Source organism: Lepisosteus oculatus, chromosome 7 (genome assembly GCF_040954835.1).
Source record: "Lepisosteus oculatus isolate fLepOcu1 chromosome 7, fLepOcu1.hap2, whole genome shotgun sequence".
Classification (NCBI taxonomy): domain Eukaryota; kingdom Metazoa; phylum Chordata; class Actinopteri; order Semionotiformes; family Lepisosteidae; genus Lepisosteus; species Lepisosteus oculatus.
This window is the reverse complement of record NC_090702.1, coordinates 48,514,826-48,536,287: the sequence shown is the minus strand read 5'-3', so window position 1 is coordinate 48,536,287 and position 21,462 is coordinate 48,514,826. Positions and strand designations below refer to the sequence as shown.

At 49.5% G+C, this 21,462-nt stretch overlaps 1 protein-coding gene and 1 long non-coding RNA gene across 2 annotated transcripts in view; one reads left to right on the top strand and one right to left on the bottom strand.

Moving 5' to 3' along the window:
- The first annotated feature begins 1,349 nt into the window (after window positions 1–1,349).
- Window positions 1,350–3,759, top strand: LOC102693953 (uncharacterized). The gene is made up of 2 exons (XR_001478962.2): window positions 1,350–1,452; window positions 2,745–3,759. It is a non-coding gene; the product is annotated as an uncharacterized lncRNA (long non-coding RNA).
- A 1,598-nt stretch (window positions 3,760–5,357) lies between these two features.
- LOC102694156 (reelin) overlaps window positions 5,358–21,462 on the bottom strand; it is a 168,564-nt gene continuing 152,459 nt past the window's right edge. The window contains 7 exon segments of the mRNA XM_069192636.1: window positions 5,358–6,511; window positions 16,128–16,226; window positions 17,341–17,538; window positions 17,664–17,883; window positions 19,191–19,348; window positions 19,623–19,784; window positions 20,133–20,206. Coding sequence (XP_069048737.1) covers window positions 6,415–6,511; window positions 16,128–16,226; window positions 17,341–17,538; window positions 17,664–17,883; window positions 19,191–19,348; window positions 19,623–19,784; window positions 20,133–20,206 — 1,008 coding nt within the window. The 3' untranslated portion in view covers window positions 5,358–6,414.

Here is a 21,462-nt window from a genome sequence, read left to right as displayed (position 1 = left end):
CGCAGTCCTGCAGGAGTCCAGTCATGGAGTGCTGGAGCTACCCAACTCTGTCCGGACGGCTGGGACGCAGGTCCTTGTCCAGGGTGCTGAAATAATGCCGCAGTTTGCGACTTATATCGCAGAATTCCTTGTGGGAAGAGGAGCCTTATATTCCTAGTGATCCTCAGCTGAGGAGGCACAGAAAGACACTTGAAAGGCCGTTGTTCACAGCTGCACGGGAAAGATGGAGCACAAAAAACAGTGTCTAATACCACGAGTGGTGCCTAAGAAGAGGTGGATTCCAATACTTTCAATGTACTGTTAAGGTTTGTTCCTCTGGAAGTTTGCTTTTGCCTCGGAAATAAAAGGCTTTGCTTCCAGCTTGTGAATATCTGTTTTGGGTCTGGTCTCATGCTGCATTTATTGCTTAAGTGTGGAGCTGGCAGGGGGTGAGAGACTCTGTTAAAACCTTTCACCTGCACATGAAATCCAATTGGCCAGACGGCAAACAAGCTCAGTTCTTAGTGGTGCCCTTCCAATGGTAAACCAATACCGGATCTTCCTATTCATTACAGTCTTAGTCTTCTCTTTATAGAGAAGAGATTGGTCTTTTGGAATCCAGAAAAGGGCAACCAGAAACATTCTGGGAACCTGGGGGCTGTCCTGCACTGGCAGGCTGAAAGAACTGAACCTTTTTAGTCCTGAACAGCAAAGACTTCGAGGGGAGCTAATACAGTCAATCCAGGGGATTTCTTAAGCAGCAGCTGTGAAACACGAACAAGAGAAACTCTACAGATTTGTGCCTCTTGTTCTCGGTTTTAAACCTACTTCCTTACACAAAGGGTTGTGGGAGTGTGGAACAAACTTCCCAGCTATGTTGTTGAAATTGATACATAGGCTTCTTTCAAGAAACAGCTGGCTGCAATCCTGTGATCCAGTAGATACTGTGAAATGGGCTGAAGAGCTTCTAAGCCTCTTCTGTTCTCATTGCCACTCTGAACCTCATTCAGCTCCCTGATAACACGACAGAATGAAGTTAAATTAACCAGATCCAGAGAAGGGCTAAATCAGAAATGCTTATATGTCAGGAGTTCTCAATGCTGGTGCTGAGGACTCCCACACCTGCCACTATTCAATCCAGCTGGACTCTCAGGTACATAATTAATTAAAATTATAACTGGATCATTTTGAATTCTTTGCTTACAGTTCTGAAACATTAGAAGTTGCCTTTTAGCTACTGTGTTTAGTAACTAAATATCTCCAATTGTGAAGACGAGAAAAAACTAGTTCAATTAATTGCTAGTTCAATTAAGGACTTAATTAAGCCAAGAGCTCGCCAGCAATGAAAAGCAGCAGGTGTGGGAGTCCCTCAGGTAAGGGCTGGGAATCTCTGATCTGACTGCTCTGAAGAGAGAGACACAGGATGCCCCCAACGGAAAAACCATCCATGTAAAAGATTGGCTCGTGTGTTGGGTGAGTGAGCTGAGGCTCTGATTTTAACTGGGACAGCAGCACGAGAGCCAACGCTGACTGGGCTGGAGGCAGCACCTTCTCTCCTCGAGGAGATAAGAGCACGAGAACAGTTGGATGTAGAAATGGGTGTAGAAATCTAGCCTGTTTGGTAGGTGGTAGTTAATTGATCCAGCTGTTCCTGGAAAGAAACCAGGGTATTGGCTCCAACAACATGGCTGGTAAGCGTGTTCCACGCTGCCACAGCCCACTAAAATTAAACAGATACACAAACCCAGAGAAGCAGAGAAACAGTAGGGCCCTAATTAAGCTCAGCTGTGCAGAAAGTGAGTTCCCTGACTGGTCTTCAGTTCGCACCAGGGACCGAGTGAACTAAAGCAGCGCTGTCTGAATGGAGGCCGGCTGGGCCTCCTGCACTGCTCCTGGACGGATCAGACTGAGAGCCTGCGAGGTCTCTGCTCTGTTTGTCCTTCAACACACCCCTACTGAGAAGGCTGATGGGAATCTGAGAAGCTGTGTATTTGTGACGAGCAATTAGTTGTATGGATTCCTTTCTTGCTGTGTTTTTTTTTTAATAAGTTCAAGTGGGCAGCTGCATCAGCATGTGTAGGCTGCAAAGGAGCAAGTAAAGCATCTATTCCATGCTGAGAAGTATTGCAATGTTTCGGCAGTGGAGCCTTCTTCAGGTGAAGAAGTTTGAAGAAGGCTCCACAGTCAAACTCTACTCGACTCTACTCTCTGTCTTGCATGTTGCTTACCCCCTTCTTCCTAATCCTGCTCACTGCTGGCAGGCTGGCTGCCCACTGGTCCTCAGCTGGGAGTCAGGGGTTTAGTGGCCACTGGTCAGTGCATTTGAATGCTGTGGCAGGGGAACTGGCTTTGCTCTCTACAAACAACTGGCTGCGTTTGGCTGCTTAATGTACAAACAGTTTTAAGTGTCCTTCCTCCAAACCTTCGTAATAAATAAAAATTACTTTTGTAAAATGTGTGCAATCTGGGTCTTGGAATGAATGGAATGTGTTTGTCCAGATGTGCCCTGAGCACCATGGCAATTTAGAGATGTAGTAGAGGTACTGTATTTTAGCAACATCTGTGGTAGGTTGCATACTGGAATTCACAAATGGCATGTATAAGGTTAAGGATGAGCTGTTTTAAAAACAGTTTTATTTCTTTGGGGTCATGAGCATCTCGGAAGGCTCCAAGCTGACCACAGTACGCTGTGAAGAAACAGTTGCACGGTGATGCACTCTGGGACGGGCCCCGTTCTTAACAAGCTGTGTGTTGTTCTGTCTCAGCCATGTGTCCAAGGGCTGCCTGTCTTCGGGTCTTGCTGTGCCTGTGGCTCCTGCTGCCCAAGCTCTCCTGCACCACCCTGCTCTGCCACTTCTGCCCACCTCACCGGCTGGAAGATCCCTGCAATGCCACAGAGACGGAGTGCCAGCCAGAGGAGCGCTGCTACACTGGCATCGGCTATTATGGTGGCCTGGAGCAGCTTTCTGCACAGGGATGTGTGCTAAAGGAGCTCTGTGGCTTAGAGCGCCCCCTCTCCTTCAGGGGGGTGAACTACATCATGAGGCATGCCTGTTGCTCTTTGGGCCTCTGTAATGGATCCCCAGAGTCTGCTGATCCCTGGGCCCCCACCTGCCTACTGCTGTACACTGTGATCACTCTACTGTGCTCCAGAGGGGTCTTCTAGCCCTTTTAAACTGTGCAGCCTCAAGGACATCTCCGATTGTTAATACAATACAAGGAACATTTCTGGGCTCGATGACACCAGCTGGACGGCCACAGTCCTTCAGGTGTGGTGCGTCTTTACAAATTGCTGCCTGGCTTGGCCTGGAAACACTTTATCTTGACAAATAATGTGTTGGGTTAAGTTACTTAGAGCTGGCATTAAATCCAGGAAGACCTTTATGTCTGGTGCTGGCAGCTGCTGCTGTACCAAATGGAGCCGCTGGTGTAGCTAGTCAGAATTGCATGTCTTTTGCATAGATCAGATGTTGGAGATTAATAAAGCTGCTTAGCACACCTGAATGCTAACTGCTTTTGTCTCGCTCCCAAATTCCAGGCTGTACTGGGAGCAACTGGACCACCCTGAATTACTCATTGCAGAAGTTTTATCCATTATTAAATGAGAGAGTGGTTCTTGCATTTTTACCAGTAGCTCCTCCCCTCTTTTCCGAGTTACTGCAGAGCTTGTGGAAGTTTTACCAATGGCTGGTCTGTTCAATCAATGTGCCCAGGATCCTTGACCCTTAAGCTCAGTGCTGGGAAAATGTCTTTATTAACATGCGTACAATACTGAGGAATGTTGGCCCCCTTATCAATCGAAGGTTTTTCTGATGTTCCAAGAGCCCCAGAAGCACTGTCTCACCACTCTGCCCTCCGGTCAGCAGAGACGCGTCATGCTGGTGCAGTTTAGGACCACAGGTACTCCTTTCCTTCCCTCACCTGTGCCCTCTACTCGTCCAATTTTAGAGATTTTTTTTTTCTGGAATTAAATTAATGCATTATTTGTGCAATTCTTTTTTAAATGTCTTTTGAAAGTATCAGTACTGTCACACCTGGGACAGATTAATCCAGTGATGGGCTACTTTAAGAGTGGAGTTGGAGATGACTGGTGTGTAAAGAGTGAACGATGAGGTGAGAATAAGACTCCCACTGAACAGGAACCATGGTGATGTGCAGGACCGGTCCTGTGACTGTTGTACTGACGCGACAGAGCAAATTTACACAGATGCTACATTTGTAACTATGCAAACACACCAGACGTTATGCAAATTGACCTGGCACCAGAATGAAATGTTTGGTGCGTGTTGTTGCAGCTTGTTAAAGTAGGAATGAGTGTGCTGGATTTCACCACTGATAGTGCACAGAAAGCCTTTGTTTGCAGTGTGTTGCGTGCTGGTCATATTTACTGTAAATGTCCTAAACCTGGCCGTCGATTTAGGATGTTTAATGGGTTTTTTTTTAAACGTATTCAGTGTGGAAACAAGGGTTTGGTGGTGGAAGAGGGAAGAATAAGCATCAAGAGATGGTTCAGCAGTGCGGGGAAGGCTTTGCTGATGACAGAGGACAAAACGGTAAATTATGAAAGTCCGCTTCTTTAAAACCAGGCTGGACTTACATGCAGCAAAGTGTACTGTGCCAGCAGCCAGCAGCCACATCACCCTGCAACTCACAACTGGCAGCCCACTGGAGCTCAGCAGGTGTGAGCCTGGTCAGTACGTGCTGCAGGAAGAGGTGTTAGTGGGGCCAGCAGGGGGCGCTCACCCTGCGGTCCATATGGGTCCTAATGCCCCAGTATAGTGATGGGGACACTATAGTGTAAACAGTCGCTGTCCTTCGGATGAGACGTAAAACCGAGGTCCTGACTCTCTGTGGTCATTAAAAATCCCAGGGTGTTTCTCGAAAAGAGTAGGGGTGTAACCCCGGCGTCCTGGCCAAATTTCCCCATTGGCCTTAACCAGTCATGGCCTCCTAATAATCCCCCTCTATGGCTTCATCACTCTGCTCTCCTCCCCACTGATAGCTGATGTGTGGTGAGCGTTCTGGTGCACTATGGCTGCCGTCGCATCATCCAGGTGGGGCTGCACACTGGTGGTGGTGGAGGGGATCCCCATTACCTGTAAAGTGCTTTGAGTGGAGTGTCCAGAAAAGCACTATACAAGTGTAAGCAATTATTATTATTATTATTATTATTATTATTACTTCAGCCTCTTGCATGAATGGTACAACCATGGATTATCTTCAGTTTTCCATAGTCTGACTCGAGTAAATATTTACCAAAACGTGAAGTCTGCCACTACCCCGCTATGAATCCCTGGCTTTACTGCTCCGGCCATAGGTCGAGAACAAACGCAGAACTGGAACAGGAAGAGTCGTGGGCGAGCACAGGACTGTGCACGGAGGTTTGGACAGTACTTTATTTCCCTTTATAAGGCTGCTGGCTACCCCCATCGTGGATATACATGTATATATACAAGAGAGCGCTATACTGGGGCTACACTGAGGAAGGGGGGCCATAATACACAGACTGCAAAAACAAACAACACACCGACGGGGAAAGCCCTCACCTCCAGGGGGAGAGGAGAGCAGAGAGAGGTGCAGACAGAGCGCCCGACCCTGTCGCCTAATAACTTAACACCACCAGAAAGAAAAGGGAAATTCACACACAGTGCGTTTTAAATAGGTTACATGGAGAACTTGACCATAAATACGTGTGGTGGGAACCAACATATATAAAAAATATATATAATAAACACAAAAAAAAACATTACTCAGTCCATATTTTTCTTTTAAAAAAAAGTTTTTTTCTTTTTTTCTGCTTCAGGTTTTTTTTTTTCCTCCTGTGTTCTTGTTCGGGGGCGGGCTTCTGCCATCTTGCGAGCTCACCCGTGCACGACACACGACCGAGTGAAAAGAAGAGAGAGAGAGAGAGAGAGAGAGAGAAGCAAAGGAACGAGCGTACAAAAGGAAACACCACACCGAGGCATCACGAAAAGAGACGCGTGTGCGCGCACGCACACACAGAACAGTAAGACACAGTAACCCATCGTCTTCGTCTTCGTCCCACCAGCCCCGGCAGAGCCGGCCCAGCGCGCACGTCTGCAGGGCTTCCTGCGTGTTCCCGGTTATTTCAACTCACAGTGTGAAGGGGGGAGGGGAGGACCAACAGCGATCGGCGGAAGAGGAAAGTGACAGCAGGAGGAAGGCGAGGCAGCTCGTCGCGCTGGCCTGCACGTGAGGCTCCCCCCCCGGTGAAGCCAAATGGCTGCGGCTCGCTCGCTCCTGCCGGGCGTGAGCCGGTGGGCCGAGGGGTGCAGGTGGTCTCAGAGGGCCGGAGCGAGCCGGCTGGTGCGCGGGGTCCTTGGGGGTGGCGGGTGGAGGGGATGGTCGGGGAGGAGGAGGAGGGCGGACTTTATGTGTGATTGGCGGGTGGTTAGGCGAATCCCTCTCCCTGCTTCAGGCGCGCTGTCTCAGTGCCCGCCTCTTCCTGCTGTAGTAGTGGCGCAGGCCGGTTTGTCGCGAAAAGTTCATCATGTAGTTCTGTTTGCGGGTACTGTGGAAAGACAGAGCGGGAGGGAGGCCGGCAGAGCGAGAAAAGGGAAAGAGAGAGGAGGGCGAGATTAGTGTTAAAAATGCGGCCCAGTCCGTCTCTCACTCCGTACCATGCACAACGATTCTGGCAGTTTGCAGGCAGGTGATGTATATTTTTTGGGGGGGGTCAGTCATGCAACTTCAAACACTCAATCTCTGCTCTCCTGGCCTAATTCCTGCTTTCTCCTCCTCTACTCCCTCCAGTCCTGTCCCTGTCGGAGACGGAGGAAAGCCTGTGGTGGGTCTCTGGGTCTTCACCTACAGCTGGAACCCGAAACTCAGAGCTACCCTGTCCACTGATCCTTGATCCTAGCCTTGGGAAAACCGCCTGTGAGTATTCCAATATCCACAGCTCCTGCAGCCAATACAGGCCAAGTGGCACCTTGCGGTTGGGGTGAAAGTGGAGCTCCAGCTGACGGTAGGGATGGAAAGCCTGTGTATAAAGGCGAATGAGTTAACAGATCGCTTCTTCCCATCACTGCCTCCATCTTGGTCTACATTCATGACTCAAGTGACTTTGATTATAAGGATGAAATAGAACAGGACTTCCCAGGAGTGTGTGAGCGTGAGCTGAGGGCCACGGAACTCTTCTAAACCTTCAGCTGTGCGCAGAACTTGGGAAGAAACACTATTTACTATTTTAACAGCACCTGCAGAGACAGAGCAGCAAAAAACTCCCACGATCAAACAGCGGCTCATTCCGGGAAAGGACTGCGGCAACCCGGATCCTGCTCTGGAAAGACGGGACACATTGCAGGAGACGCCCAGGATGGGACACCAGTCCATCTGCCCACACGGGGCCCGACTACAGTCCCCAGGTAATGGGACTGGCTTGTCTCCCCTGGAGGTGGGAAGAAACTGAAGCACCGAGAGAGAACCCACATGGCAGCAAAAACAGCCCGCAGACAGTGGCATTTCCTGTTTGATGCAGTTCCTTCTTCCTCTCTCATACGCAACGTAAATCGATGTGCAGGTCAAGTGCCAATGGAAAAAAACACCTTAATTGTCCGTCATCATGCTAGATAAGCAGAGTTTAATAATACTTATTAACCTGTAGGTCAGTGAATCTCACTATACGGTAAGTCCAGGAGAGCTACAGGGATCTGGGGTTTCATTCCACTTAAGTTCTTAATGACTTAATTATATCTGCTGTTGACTTAAGTTTCCTAAAATACTGCTGTCAGCAAATCGTTTGCCAATGAGTCTTCTAATCTTGATCTTTAATGTTTGATCTTTCCAAAGATGACTGGATGAGATCTTCAACCACCCTAACCCAGGGAGAATGGCTTCCTTCCTCAGAATTTCTCTAATCTTAAACACTGAATGTTTAGGAAACAGGGCGAAATGAACACCTTTCTCAAAGCCGGTGACCCCTGTGGCCTGTCTATTGCCTGACAGTGCCCCACAGGTCTGATATGGACTGAGTGTTTGACGTTACAGTCGAGCACAGTTTGTGCAGAGGCAAAAAGCCACCGAAAGAGACAGCCTGAGAGGGGAAATACAAGTTCAGCAAATCTGCCAGAAATAAACGCTTCTTCCTCTTGCTCAGCCTGTCAGTGCCTCTTCCCTCCAGCATGGTGGTGCCAGTGCGGCAGGTATGCAGCCAGTTGCTGGGGCCTCTGCAAAGCAGGCAAGGGCCAAGGAGGGCGGGAAGGGGAGAAGAGGTGCCAGCAGCCTGTGTAGCGCTCACAGGTGGGACACAAGCCGAAGACAATTAGCGCATGGTTGGAACTTGTGATGGAGGAGGAAAAGGGGCAGTGGTGAGGATGAGGAGGCAGAGGTAAGTGTGACACTGCGGCAGAGTCGGGCATGATCCTCTCTCCACAACCTGGTCTGATGCGTCAGCCCGCCGGTTTACTCCACGCTGTTAAAATTCGGAATTTCCTGTATACGGGAGTGGTTTGTAAATTGTCTTTTGCAGGTACATTACAGTCATGATAATATTTTTTAACATATCAAATCAATCCACAGGATAACTGATACTTTACCACTAATTCATTTCCTTTGGGAAGTACATTCTAACTTCACCCTTCCATTACGTTTCTTCTTCTTAACATTTTTCATCGCACCGCTGCAAGAAATGCACTGCATCAGCCCCTTAAAAGCAGAGTGCTGATGGCACTGTGGGGCCCTTGAGGTAACAGGGTGTCCTGACTGCCCTCCTCTAATCTCTACCTTCTCCTTTTTCCTTGCGTGCTGAATGGCTTCTTCTAATCTGCAGCTTCTCCCTTGTCCTTATTCACCTTCCCTGCCACGGACGAAGGAGGCCCTGCCCCTCCTCCCACACAGACGAGTGAGGGGATCTGAGGGCTCTGCCAGGGCCTGTCCCCGCACTGTCGGCCTTGCTGTTACTGGGACAGGGAGCACGTCTCTCCCTACAGACCCCACACACCACCAGGGCGCACAGACACAACACCAACACACAGACAGAAAATTAACACACTAAGCCCAAGACAAAGATATGAACATATCTGGAGTACCGTATACACGTTAGGTGTCCCTTAACATATACCTGCATTTATTTTGCTTCTATTATAAGCATATTTATTTGAAATGCACATACAGTAAGCGCATATTTGACGGCTGTGTGTGCTGGAACATTTAAAGCAATGTGCCAGAATTTGTGAAGTCTTTCTAAGACAGGGAGCTCGTTCTTGCAGGCAACACTACTAAATATTTCCGATAGATTTGTTTCTTCACTCTACAACACTGTTTCCCTATGCTGGTCCTGTAGTATCCCTACACCTCCTCATTTTCCTTCCAACTGCGTTCTTAATTCATGAACCCATTAAGCCTCACGTTTACGTTTGTTTTTAACCCTCCTCTGCACATCTCCCATGAACAGTATTCCCAACAGAACTGCTCCACTTTGTTCTCCCCTTGCTGTCTAAATAACTGCTAATGGTTCAGCACTGAACGCCGCTCGTGTACCAAGTGGGAACCACAGTGAACTCAGAATAAACCTGACTGAGAAGTATTCTTACGTCCACAGAGACACAAACCCCGATGGGAATGACCTCTATACTATACCACATCTTTACAAGGCAATGTACAGTGCTTGTACACACAGCATTGGATGTGTGCAACCATTAGAAGGGGTTACAATTGTTGTGGTGTCAAGTGGTGCAGTTGCACACTCGGGTGGATTCTTATAATGAGGGGCTGGAGGTGGCGGAGGGCACGGGGACGGTGAACACAGTAAGGCAGTGAAAGTGCCCAGAAGAAAAAGACATTGTCCATTCTGCCAGCGTTACATGGTTGGACTAACTCCTGCCTGGGACAGTCCTCCTCGGGTCTTGCATTATCTTTGCGGACAGACTATCAGGAAGAGGTTGGCGTGTTCCCAATAACTTCAGCATGCAGGAAAGCTAGCAGAATTTTTTAGAACCTTTCTCATTTCCACATTTATTAAAACGTTGATTTAAAAAAAAAACTATTTCTAAGAAGTCCTTATACCACGCAGGTCTTATACCACAATCAAGGAGCTGCACACCGGGGTTTGCTGATCTTTCAGAAACTGGGTGCCAGGAGTTATCGTGTTCACTTCTATTTACTGCACATCTGTAGGCCACTGATATTTTTTAACCTCAACAATAGTCCTGCTAACATTTAGCCCCTGCATTGCCTTGCTGAGTTCTTCAGTCTCAGGCTTGCAGCTTAACAATTTAAGCAGCACACAAAGTCCCTGAGTGTTCAGATGTTAACCGGCTTCAGAAAGGACAAAGAACTGACATAATATGGAAAAAACGTTTTTTTATAGAGGTATATACTGTAGATCCAAGTCCCACAAGCAGGTAAAATGCAGCTTTCTTCAATTATCCCATTTCACAGACGGGGACTTCCAACAGGTCACGACAGAGATGCTGTATTCGCTAGTGGTACCGAAGTGTGCACCCCGAGGACAAAGTGAACACTTTTATCACGGAAATTCAAACGTGACGAAGAAGACTTTACCCTTCTTCCATTGTCCTGTGCAGATTGTCACTGGCGTCCAATGGCAGAGGGGAAATTGGGCAGAGCTAAATTACTGAAATAATGGACATCAGAATTCAGTTTTAACACAGCTCTGCTCAGAATGCTGGGGGAAGAATCCCCTTACATTTACCAGGCGTTAAAAGCAGTGCTTTCTCTGCCAGCCCACAAGATAACCTTCTACAATTGCCGTTAAACAGCTAGTCTACAAAAGATTTTCAATAACTCCCCGCTGACCGCGGTCTAGCATCTAATACTGAAAAAGCACACAGACGTCTGTTGAAAAGTTAGCTTTCTTGCAATGCGTCGTATTCGATTATGACCGCATTGGACCCACTGGACCGAAACAGACTCACTGGAGAAAAAGCTGCTGGTGCTTCACTGCCTCCTAGCATTACCAAAGGAATGACAGGCTCAAGTATCACACTAAAAACAACAGTAATCTTCTGATGGGTCTGCTATAGAATTTATTTGACAAAACTGAGAATGCACCATAAGCAATGTTCCAGTCATGCTGTGACACCTTGTGTAGGTTTATGTCTGAAACGTGGGATATGCTGGACAAAAAGAGAATTACTTATATAATAAAGGACAGAGGCTAACAAATACTTTTGAAGAAAACAGAATGTAAGTGAAAAGCCCACCCACGGGTCTAACTACAGCCGAGTGGGACCCACGCTGAGACCACCAGCTGAGCTCTGGTCCAGACTGGATGACCCCTGAGCCGCAGAGGTCACACGTTGCTGAACCTACCCAGCAGCAGTCCCTGAGTCCTCATTGCTACCGTGTGTCTATTTACCTGGCTGACAGGGATTTACCTGGATAAAGACTTTGTGTGATTAATCTCCCCAACACAGGTGTGTGCATATCCCCCTTGTGTAAGAGGATGAGCAGCGTGCCTGAGGGGATTAATTTGAGCCGGGTTTTGGTAGTGGCTTGTGGCCGAGAGAGTGCAGATGCAGCAGGTTTCTGTCTTACAGGTAAGCAGTAGGCTAGATCCAACAACCACAGCACAGTGACAGAAAGGTAAGAACCTGCACAACACTCGAACACCTCTTGTGCACAGAGAACAGTGAGTTCAGAGAGTGAACTTCCACAGCCAGGTTGTGCAGGCTAACACACTGATCTGTCTAGATCTGGCCAGTGCACGGGGGAAGGGAGACCTCCAACGGAAAGGGTCAAGCGAAAGGGGAAATGAAAGTTAAGAAATAAATACTTGACGAAAAGACGACATTTCCTTCGGCACGGGTCTACTGGAAAAAACAACATCTCTTACGACACTAGCGCTGAAAGACTGGAGCGATCTAGAGTGCCTTTCCTGCGTTCTCTCACCCAGCGCTGATGTTCATGGATAAAGAGCTGTAGGATCCACAGCAGCAGAGGATATGGACACAAAATAGGCCCCCCATCCCCACAGTTAGTAAAAACCTGAACTCAGAACCACTCCAAACACTGGTTAGACGTGAATGCATCGTAGTTTCCATGTGGCGTTCAGAATCTATGCAGTGCTTTTATTCGCTTTCTTAGCTGCAGTGTAGCGCTCTGTAAAGCATTTCAGAAATGTGTACAGTGTACACAGTTTAAAATTCTTATATAACATCTAACAAATTAATTATGCCAGCTCTTACTATGACAGTCTAATCGACGGTTATAATTTAATCAGGTCAGGAGATTACAGTAGAGACAGCTCTGTAATAGAGAGAGATAGAGACAATCCCAGTGAAAAGGTGTGCAGGAAACCCCTCTCCCCAGGTAAAAACTGTGGAACGAGTAGGGCAGGACCCGACCCCTGACCCCTCACCCCTCACCTCTGACCCCTAATCAGAAGACCTCCCTGGGAAGCTCTGGTTTACTCTAGAACAGTGAAACAGGACCCCAGACGTGGATGGGTTACTCAGCCACTCTCTACACCACCTGTCCTGCTCTCCAACTCCCATGTTCCTTCTGAGTTCCCCTCACATTCTTAGCTCCACTTGCATTTCCAAAGCATTCTGGGGGTTGTAGTTTCACTGCGAAACAGAACTCTTCACAACACAGGACTAATGTACATGGATACAAGATTTTTTAATACAAGGGAAAGTAAGTAGACCAGCATAAAAAATATTTTCATGAACTACTTCATATAAAAGGTCAGAGGGGAGGTAGCCTCCATTTTGTTACTCCTCAGCCCCTTATGAAATATGAGATGCGTCCTTTTCCTGTCTCAGAGTCACTAGCTAAGAAACTGTCAGGCATTCAATACAAATCATTCAACAGAGATCTGTTTGGGATATTTTCACGTCAGCGACTTTTTGTTAAGGACTGTGTACGTATGTACAGTAAGGTTACTACTTATCTTACCGTAACGCACAGCTTCCTTCAACAGAAACCGCACAGGAAAATGAAGTTACCCCAGCCAGATCATTCATCATGTTTGATTAAAATGGGCTTTTAGAGAAATGAAAGTTTTTTTTTGTTTACATATTGCATCTGCCAAAACACCGGAGCCTGGTTCACAAATCGGAGCAGGACTTCGATTGTACGGGCATACGCATTGTCGGTGCGTTAAAATGGTCTCTCAATTAGCAAGAGCCAAAAAGGCTGCAGTGAGTGAGGTTCCCACAGGGCAGCTCCTGTAGCAGGATACCCCCCAGTCTCACCATCCCCAGCTGAAATGGATGCAGCTGCTTGTACAGGGGGGCTGACCAAAGCCATTCGGGATCTGGCTCAGGCCACCATCGTAATATGGGAAGGGGAAACATTAGTAGCGTCTCTCCGCTTTTCAACTTTTCAACTGTTCGTGTGAGGAGTGTGGTCAATCCATGAATTGGCCGCCAGAAGCAGGCAGGGGGGGACCTGCAGAACGGCGCGGGCGCCACAACACTGACAGAGACTGTGCCGTGACTCTGGGAGAGGGACTCTGGATGTCCTGGGGAAGGGGACAAAGACTTGCCATTGGTGCCTTACAGTCACCCAGTCAATGCTTAGCGTATGTTATCCTCTAATCTAGGCTTCACGTCCAGGTGTAAATTGATCTTTTCCATTTTTTTCCCATTCCATTTCACAGTTTAAGATCCTCTGAGGCCCTGCAGCAAGGATCTTTGTCTTGGAGAGCCCCTCTCCAGTTATTCCTACAGGTCACCCAGAATCCGCTGGTAGTTACAGTGCTATGATGGGATCACTCGCCCTTGAGGTCCAAATGATCTGTAAATTGCTTAGTTGAACACTGCCTGTTTAATTGATCATAGTGAAATCGATTAGGGTCTTCAGAGAGTGACAAATTAAAGGCGGCCTGCAAAGCCTGCTGGACTGGGGCTCCCCAGGACCAGAGCTGGGGACCGCTGCCCTCCAGTGAAGGATTTCCACTGAGAGCCGCAGACGAGGGCTGCTGGGGAGACAGGCGGGACCGATGGCAAGTGCTGGGAGAGGGGGGAGGAGGGGCGGCAGGGGAAGGGGTGATGGGGAGTGCGCCGAGGAGAGACGGGGGGACTTACCTGACTCTATTGCCATGCCAGAGGGAGCAGATAACAGAACAGAGCACAGGTTAGAGCGCGAGAGGGGGGGGGCGCGGGGCTGCCGCCGAGCAGAAAAGTCTGGGGAGGCAAGGAACCCGGCCTGGGGGCGTGGGGGGTGGGAGGGGTGGGGAGAGAAACGGGAGAGAGAGACACACCACCCAGGGCACAGCACACAGAAAGAGAGAGAGGAGCAGGAGGAGACAGAGAGGGAAGAGAGAGCCAGGAAGGAAAGCAAGAAGATTCGAGGAGATTGCAAAAAAGAGCAGGTGGAGAGTCCAGAGGGAAAGGCAGGGAGAGGAGGAGAAAGGGAGAGGACAGAGAGCTGTGTAAGAATGACTGGTCCAGTCCGTCACAAACACCATGCCCAGGGCTGTCTGCGCTGGCAGTGTTCTGGGTGGCCCAGTGGAGATGAGAAGGGCAGAATGGCCAATAGAGGCATCAGCACAGCCCAGCAGTGAGAGATCAGCTCTGTTTTCTACCAGTCTGTCTATTCATGTGTCTCCCTCAATGCTGTCTGTCTGAGCACATCGGGGATGACATCTGCCCTAAAAATACACAGGAGCTTCTTGTTTAGTTTTCTGACTAAGGTTATTGCCTTAATTGGTCTTCATCTCCAGGTCCCATTTTCCAAACCTCTATGAAACCTGAAGACCAGGGTTTATCATTGCTGATACACAGTATCAGTCTGTCTACTGTATCTGTCCAGGGCAGAGCACTATAACAAATGGCTAAATCATCACCAATAGTGCTGCAGGTAAGAGACCCATATAGGTATGAGAGAGTTTATACATGTTTGTGGGGATCTCCATGCCTGTGTATCTGTCTCTGGGCAGCCTACAATGCAGTTAATAACAGCAGGGCTCAGAGTTCAACAAGGGGTGTTCTGAGGTCAGTGTTAACTCTGTGTCATCACCACACACTGCCAGACACTCCTTCACCACTGCCAACACTAATGGCCTTGTAACAGACAGACTACCTACATACAGCACCCAGGCATATTCACCAAAATACAAGGATTGCCCTGATACAGACAGGCGCCCCACCAGACAGACAGTAAGATACTAAGTGTATTCTTCATATAGACTGACATACCATCCAGAGAGACATACTGGTGTATATTCTCTCTGTCTGACACAGTGACATTAACCCTTGGGTTGTCTGCATATCATCTTGAGGAGACAGACAGACAGGACAGACAGCTAGCTGTAGACCATAAGCAGAAGAGAGGTACGAAGTGTGCAGATACTATCTCACAGTCATAGGAACAGACAGATAAGGCCAGGGCCACAATCTCTCTGCATATACCAGGCCAAAGAAACAGAGAGCAAGAAAGAGACAGAGAGAGAAAGGAGGCAGAGACAAACAGGAATTTGTGTGCCCATGGACAGTGTCTGACTGCCCACTTGAAGAAAGACAGGAGGACAGAGGCTAAACCGTAGGGTCCATCTGTCCACAAATACCAAGATGGACAGAGGATTTCCTGTCCACAGCTGATGTGGATGCAGTCAGACAGGTAGAGAGAGAGACAGGGCCAGGTGATCGTGGCCAAAACTGTGGACCTACCCATTAAGGGGGGGAAATGGGAACTATTGAACTGAGAGCACAGCACTGGCAAGAGTGCACTCTCCTGGACACCGCCACCTTGATGAAGTGTCAGAGCAGAATGGGGACAGACACAGTGCATCTGCTTTTGCCTGAGACCCTGAGCCACAACCCTGACAAGAACTGCTGAAGGTGCTACAGCAGTAACTGAAATAGCTGAGCCTGAATTCCCCTACCTGTGGTTGGCTTGGTTTGCGAGATGAGCTATACATCAGCGCCTGCTCCTGCGAGGTCACTACAACTGGGCACTACACAGTCCTTCCGCTAGCTGAAGGTTTCATTTCTTGCTAAGGTAACTCTGTCTGAACCTGAGTCTGAGCCAAGGCTGGGGCAGGAGACGAGATCCTTCCTTAACCTGTGCCTCTCAGATTCGTTAAAAGGGAATGGGACTTGGAGCTGGGAATTCATAATCCGGGAAATATGCAGGTGCTGGCCTGGGAGTTAGAAGGGTGGTGAAACAGATGGCCAGCTGCACTGGGGGGGTTTGGGAGGCCAATTAGAGATACTCACAGGACGACCTCCACGTGATCCAGCGCCCACTGGTCATGGCCTGCGCCGTCGTGACGAGGCTGCCACCATCGCAGCTCCACCCCTTTCACCCGCGCCTCGCTGCAGGGAGAGGGGCAGGTGGGGAGAGAGAGGGGGCAGGTGGGGAGAGGGGATTGAATTGGAGAGAAGGGACACAAGTGGCATGATGAAAGGCAACAGAGACAGGGAGATTCAGTCACTCTGAATCAGTTGCACAGTGCTACAGTGTGTCAGTGTCGCACAATGTTACAGTGTGTGTCAGTGTCGCACAATGTTACAGTGTGTGTCAGTGTTGAACAGTGCTACAGTGTGTCAGTGTCGCACAATGTTACAGTGTGTGTCAGTGTTGCACCGTGCTACAGTGTGTGTCAGTGTTGCACCGTGCTACAGTGTGTGTCAGTGTTGAACAGTGCTACAGTGTGTCAGTGTCGCACAATGTTACAGTGTGTGTCAGTGTTGCACCGTGCTACAGTGTGTGTCAGTGTTGAACAGTGCTACAGTGTGTCAGTGTCGCACAATGTTACAGTGTGTGTCAGTGTTGCACCGTGCTACAGTGTGTCAGTGTTGATCAGTGCTACAGTGTGTGTCAGGGTTGCACAGTGCTACAGTGTGTGTCAGTGTTGCACCGTGCTACAGTGTGTGTCAGTGTTGCACAGTGCTACAGTGTGTGTCAGTGTTGCACAGTGCTACAGTGTGTGTCAGTGTTGCACAGTGCTACAGTGTGTGTCAGTGTTGCACAGTGCTACAGTGTGTCAGTGTTGCACAGTGCTACATTGTGTGTGTCAGTGCTGCACAGTGCTACAGTGTGTGTTTCAGTGCTGATCAGTGCTACAGTGTGTCAGTGTTGTACAGTGCTAGTGTGTGTCAGTGTAGGACAGTGCTACAGTGTGTGTCAGTGCTGATCAGTGCTACAGTGTGTGTCAGTGCTGATCAGTGCTACAGTGTGTGTCAGTGTTGTACAGTGCTAGTGTGTGTCAGTGTAGGACAGTGCTACAGTATGTGTCAGTGTTGCACAGTGCTTCAGTGTGTGTGTCAGTGTTGAACAGTGCTACAGTGTGTGTCAGTATTGATCAGTGCTAAAGTGTGTGTCAGTATTGCACAGTGCTACAGTTTGTCAGTATTGTGCAGTGTTACAGTGTGTGTGTCAGTACACTATGTCAATGCAGTATTCCAGTGTGTTGCAGTGCAGACTCACAGCGGGATGTTGTAGGAGACTCTCTGAGCCTGGATGAAGTCCTTAGGCTGGTGCTGGGCGATGACATGCCAGGTGATGCCACTGTTGATGCTGTACTGCAGCAGTACGGCACGATCCACAGTGTTGGGCTGTGTCAGGGCGGTGTTGCAGCTCTCTGTCTGGGACACGCTGCCGATCTGCAGCACGAACATGATTTTACTGCACAGAGAGAGATTGAAAGAGGTTAAAATATACGAATATAATACTCCTTACACTGAAAAAGCAAAGAGAAAAAAAGAGAGGAAGATACAGAGAGGGTGCCTAATGCCCAGGGCCCAGTCTACCTGGCTCTGGTGAGGTCCAGGATTTTGGTGACTGCCTGCCTCATCTTGCAGCCATTGAAGTAGAGAGAGTTTCCATGGGCATGGGGTGCCAGCTGGCCACAGCCACTGCCAGTGCCCCCACCCTGGATCAGCTGCCAGTTCTGAGCTGTCACCGCCTCCGACTCAAAGTTGTCCTTGATGTAGCTGGGCAGGTCAGCGCTGGAGAGGGAGCAGTCGTCTCCTGGGGGGGGGGGACAGAGAGGGAGACATTTGACATTGGAGCAACTCTCCCTCAGTCTGGACGCCTCCTGCTTCAGAGCCCGGAGGCCTGGAGGTACTGCGGCCATGGCCATGACAATGGCCAGAGCTCAGGAAAAAAGGCAGCAAAATCCACACGGCTCTGGCCAAATCTGCAGAAGCCTTTAGACAAAAACTTTCTTCCAGCCCTAGAAATGAAAATACACAGATCAACGAAGATACTTAGAGCTCAGCAGGAAGGAAAATGAGATCACACGACAATTCTGAAATTCTAACAAGCGCCGAGAGTCAAACAGTAGTGTGTCAGACAGTCCAGAGTGAGACAGTGGCGCAGGGTGTCAGACAGTCCAGGGTGAGACACAGCAGCACAGGGTGTCGATCAGTCTGGAGTGAGACAGCAGCACAGGGTGTAAGACAGTCCAGAGTGAGACACAGCAGCACAGGGTGTCGATCAGTCTGGAGTGAGACAGCAGCACAGGGTGTAAGACAGTCCAGAGTGAGACAGCAGCACAGGGTGTCGATCAGTCTGGAGTGAGACAGCAGCACAGGGTGTCAGACAGTCCAGAGTGAGACAGTAGCACAGGGTGTTGATCAGTCTGGAGTGAGACAGCAGCACAAGGTGTTGATCAGTCTGGAGTGAGACAGTGGCGCAGGGTGTCGATGGGTCTAGAGTGAGACAACGTTGCAGTGTGTCAGACGGTCCAGAGTGAGACAGTGGCACAGGGTGTCGATGGGTCTAGAGTGAGACAACGTTGCAGTGTGTCAGACAGTCCAGAGTGAGACAGAGACGCAGGGTGTCGATCAGTCTGGAGTGAGACAGCAGCACAGGGTGTCAGACAGTCCAGAGTGAGACAGTAGCACAGGGTGTCGATCAGTCTGGAGTGAGACAGTGGCACAGGGTGTCGATCAGTCTGGAGTGAGACAGTAGCACAGGGTGTCGATCAGTCTGGAGTGAGACAGCGGCACAGGGTGTCGATCAGTCTGGAGTGAGACAGCGGCACAGGGTGTCGATCAGTCTGGAGTGAGACAGCAGCACAAGGTGTTGATCAGTCTGGAGTGAGACAACGTTGCAGTGTGTCAGACGGTCCAGAGTGAGACAGTGGCGCAGGGTGTCGATGGGTCTAGAGTGAGACAACGTTGCAGTGTGTCAGACGGTCCAGAGTGAGACAGTGGTGCAGGGTGTCGATGGGTCTAGAGTGAGACAGCAGCACAGGGTGTCAGACAGTCCAGAGTGAGACAGTGGCGCAGGGTGTCGATCAGTCTAGAGTGAGACAGCGGCTCAGTGCCCACCATGGTGCCCCTCGTCACAGATGCAAACTGCACCACTGGTGCAGTAGCCATGCCCGCTGCACAGTCGCGGACATGCTTCTCCAATGTAGACATGGTCCACTGCCCAGCCCTGCTGCTCTCCAGCGCCCTCTCTCTGCACCCAGCGGAACTGCGTTGCTCTGTGAATTGATAGAGAGTGAGTTGATGTAGGAGATGGGTGAAGAAGAGAGAGGAAAGATAAAGAGAAAGGGATAGGACGGAGGTGGGGGAGGAGGAATGGTGAAGTAAGGGGGAAAGAATTGAGAAGCAGAACGAGAGAGGAAATGTCAGAAAATTGCAGCTAGTAAATTGCACAACAGTAAGGCTGACACGAGACAGACACATGGACACACAGTTGGCGTTGGCCAGACAGATGGGAGTCTCAAGGCAGGAGCCAGTCAGTGAAGCACGCACCCTGAGGAGACGTGGTCAGGCAGCTGCACTGTGACCCGGGTCCAGGAGGAGGAGTTGACGGGACTGTAGATCGTTGCCTCGTGGAACTGGAAGGGGGAGCATCCCACGTTGTTCACCGAGGACGGCAGACACTCAGCCTGGACCAGCTGCCAGGAGTCGGACCTGAAAAGGGAAGAAGGGACAAAGAGGGATAGAGAGAGGGGGATGAGATGTGGGGGTGGGGAGCAGGAGAGGGCAACGAGGGAGAGAAGGGAGGAAAGAGAACAGGGGAAAGCTCACAGTTCAGCAATCAAGGAAAGAACCGAGGTGCTCTGTCTGTGGGAACTGTGCACTACCAGCCTTGCTAACGACTCCATCAAGCCTCAGACGGTGAGCGGTGATGTGAAAACCTGCGTGGATGGGACACATCCCGGATGTTGTGGTCATTTTCTTCTAGGGAGAATACAGGGGAGCAGGCCTGCCGAGGCGCAGGAGGGTCCCTGGCCTGAACGGAGGGTGTTGGCTCCTCACCTGGCATCCTTCCTGTACTCCAGCAGCACGGCATGATGGTCCTCACAGCTGTCCGCTTCACAGCCCACCACAATCTAGAGAGACAGAGACAGGGGGAGCATAACCACAGTGCCGCTCCGCTTCATTGTTATTCAAGAACTGAAGCAATACCCATTCATAATAAAAATAATAATGATTGCTTTTCTGGACACTCCACTCAAAGAGCTTTACAGGTAATGGGGGCTCCCCTCCATGACCACCCGTGTGCAGCCCCACCTGGATGATGCGACAGCAGCCATAGTGCACCAGTACACTCCCCACACACCAGCTCTCAGAGTGACGAAGTCAGTTCAGAGAAAGGGGATTATTAGGAGGCCATGATTGGTAAGGGCCGATGGGAAATTTGGCCAGGACACCGGGGTTACACCCCTACTCTTTTCAAGAAACACCCTGGGATTTTTAAAGACCACAGAGAGTCAGAACCTTGGTTTTACATCTCATCTGAAGGACAGCGCCTGTTTACAGTACAGTGTCCCCGTCACTATACTGGGGCATTAGGATCCACACAGACTGCAGGGTGAGCGCCCCCTGCTGGCCCCACTAACACCTCGTCCAGCAGCAACCTCAGCTTTCCCAGGAGTCTCCCATCCAGGTACTGACCAGGCTCACACCTGCTGAGCTTCAGTGAGCTGCCAGGTGTGAGTTGCAGGGTGATATGGCTGCTGGCAAAAGCACTAGTCACCAGCTTAACATCGAATGAGTCTGAGCAAGAAGTGGAGTCTTTCATAGAAGGAAGTGAACTGAGAGGAGTTTTCAAAATTCAGATTTAAAAAGCTTTATTGGTGTGGCCAGTGAACTGCTCTGTTACCAATGCAATAGAAGTAACAAATACAAATGTTTTAGAACAATAACGAATGTATCTGACAGGTTCACTCTCTGTTCCTCAGGCTTTGACAGGAGATCACATACTGGGCTGCAGCTCTATTGAAGCTGTTCCCATTCTGGCAGGAGTGGGCATTCTGGAATTAGATGTCATAATTTAGGGAAGAACATTGGCCTAATCCCAGAGTATTTTTTGCAGTGCAGCAGAAACTGTATCTTTGACTCTGCTTCTACCTGCTGGCAGTTGAAGTACAGGCTGTTCTCTCTGTGTAGTAAGGTGTATCTGTGTCACTCAGTTTCTATGGCCAGGCTGTGGTCACTGAGTCTGTTCTCTCTGGACAGCCAGGTCTGTGTCCAGTTTCTATGGCCAGGCTTTGGTCACTGAGCCTGTCCTCTCTGGACAGCCAGGTCTGTGTCCAGTTTCCATGGGGAGGCTGTGGTCACTGAGCCTGTCCTCTCTGGACAGTCA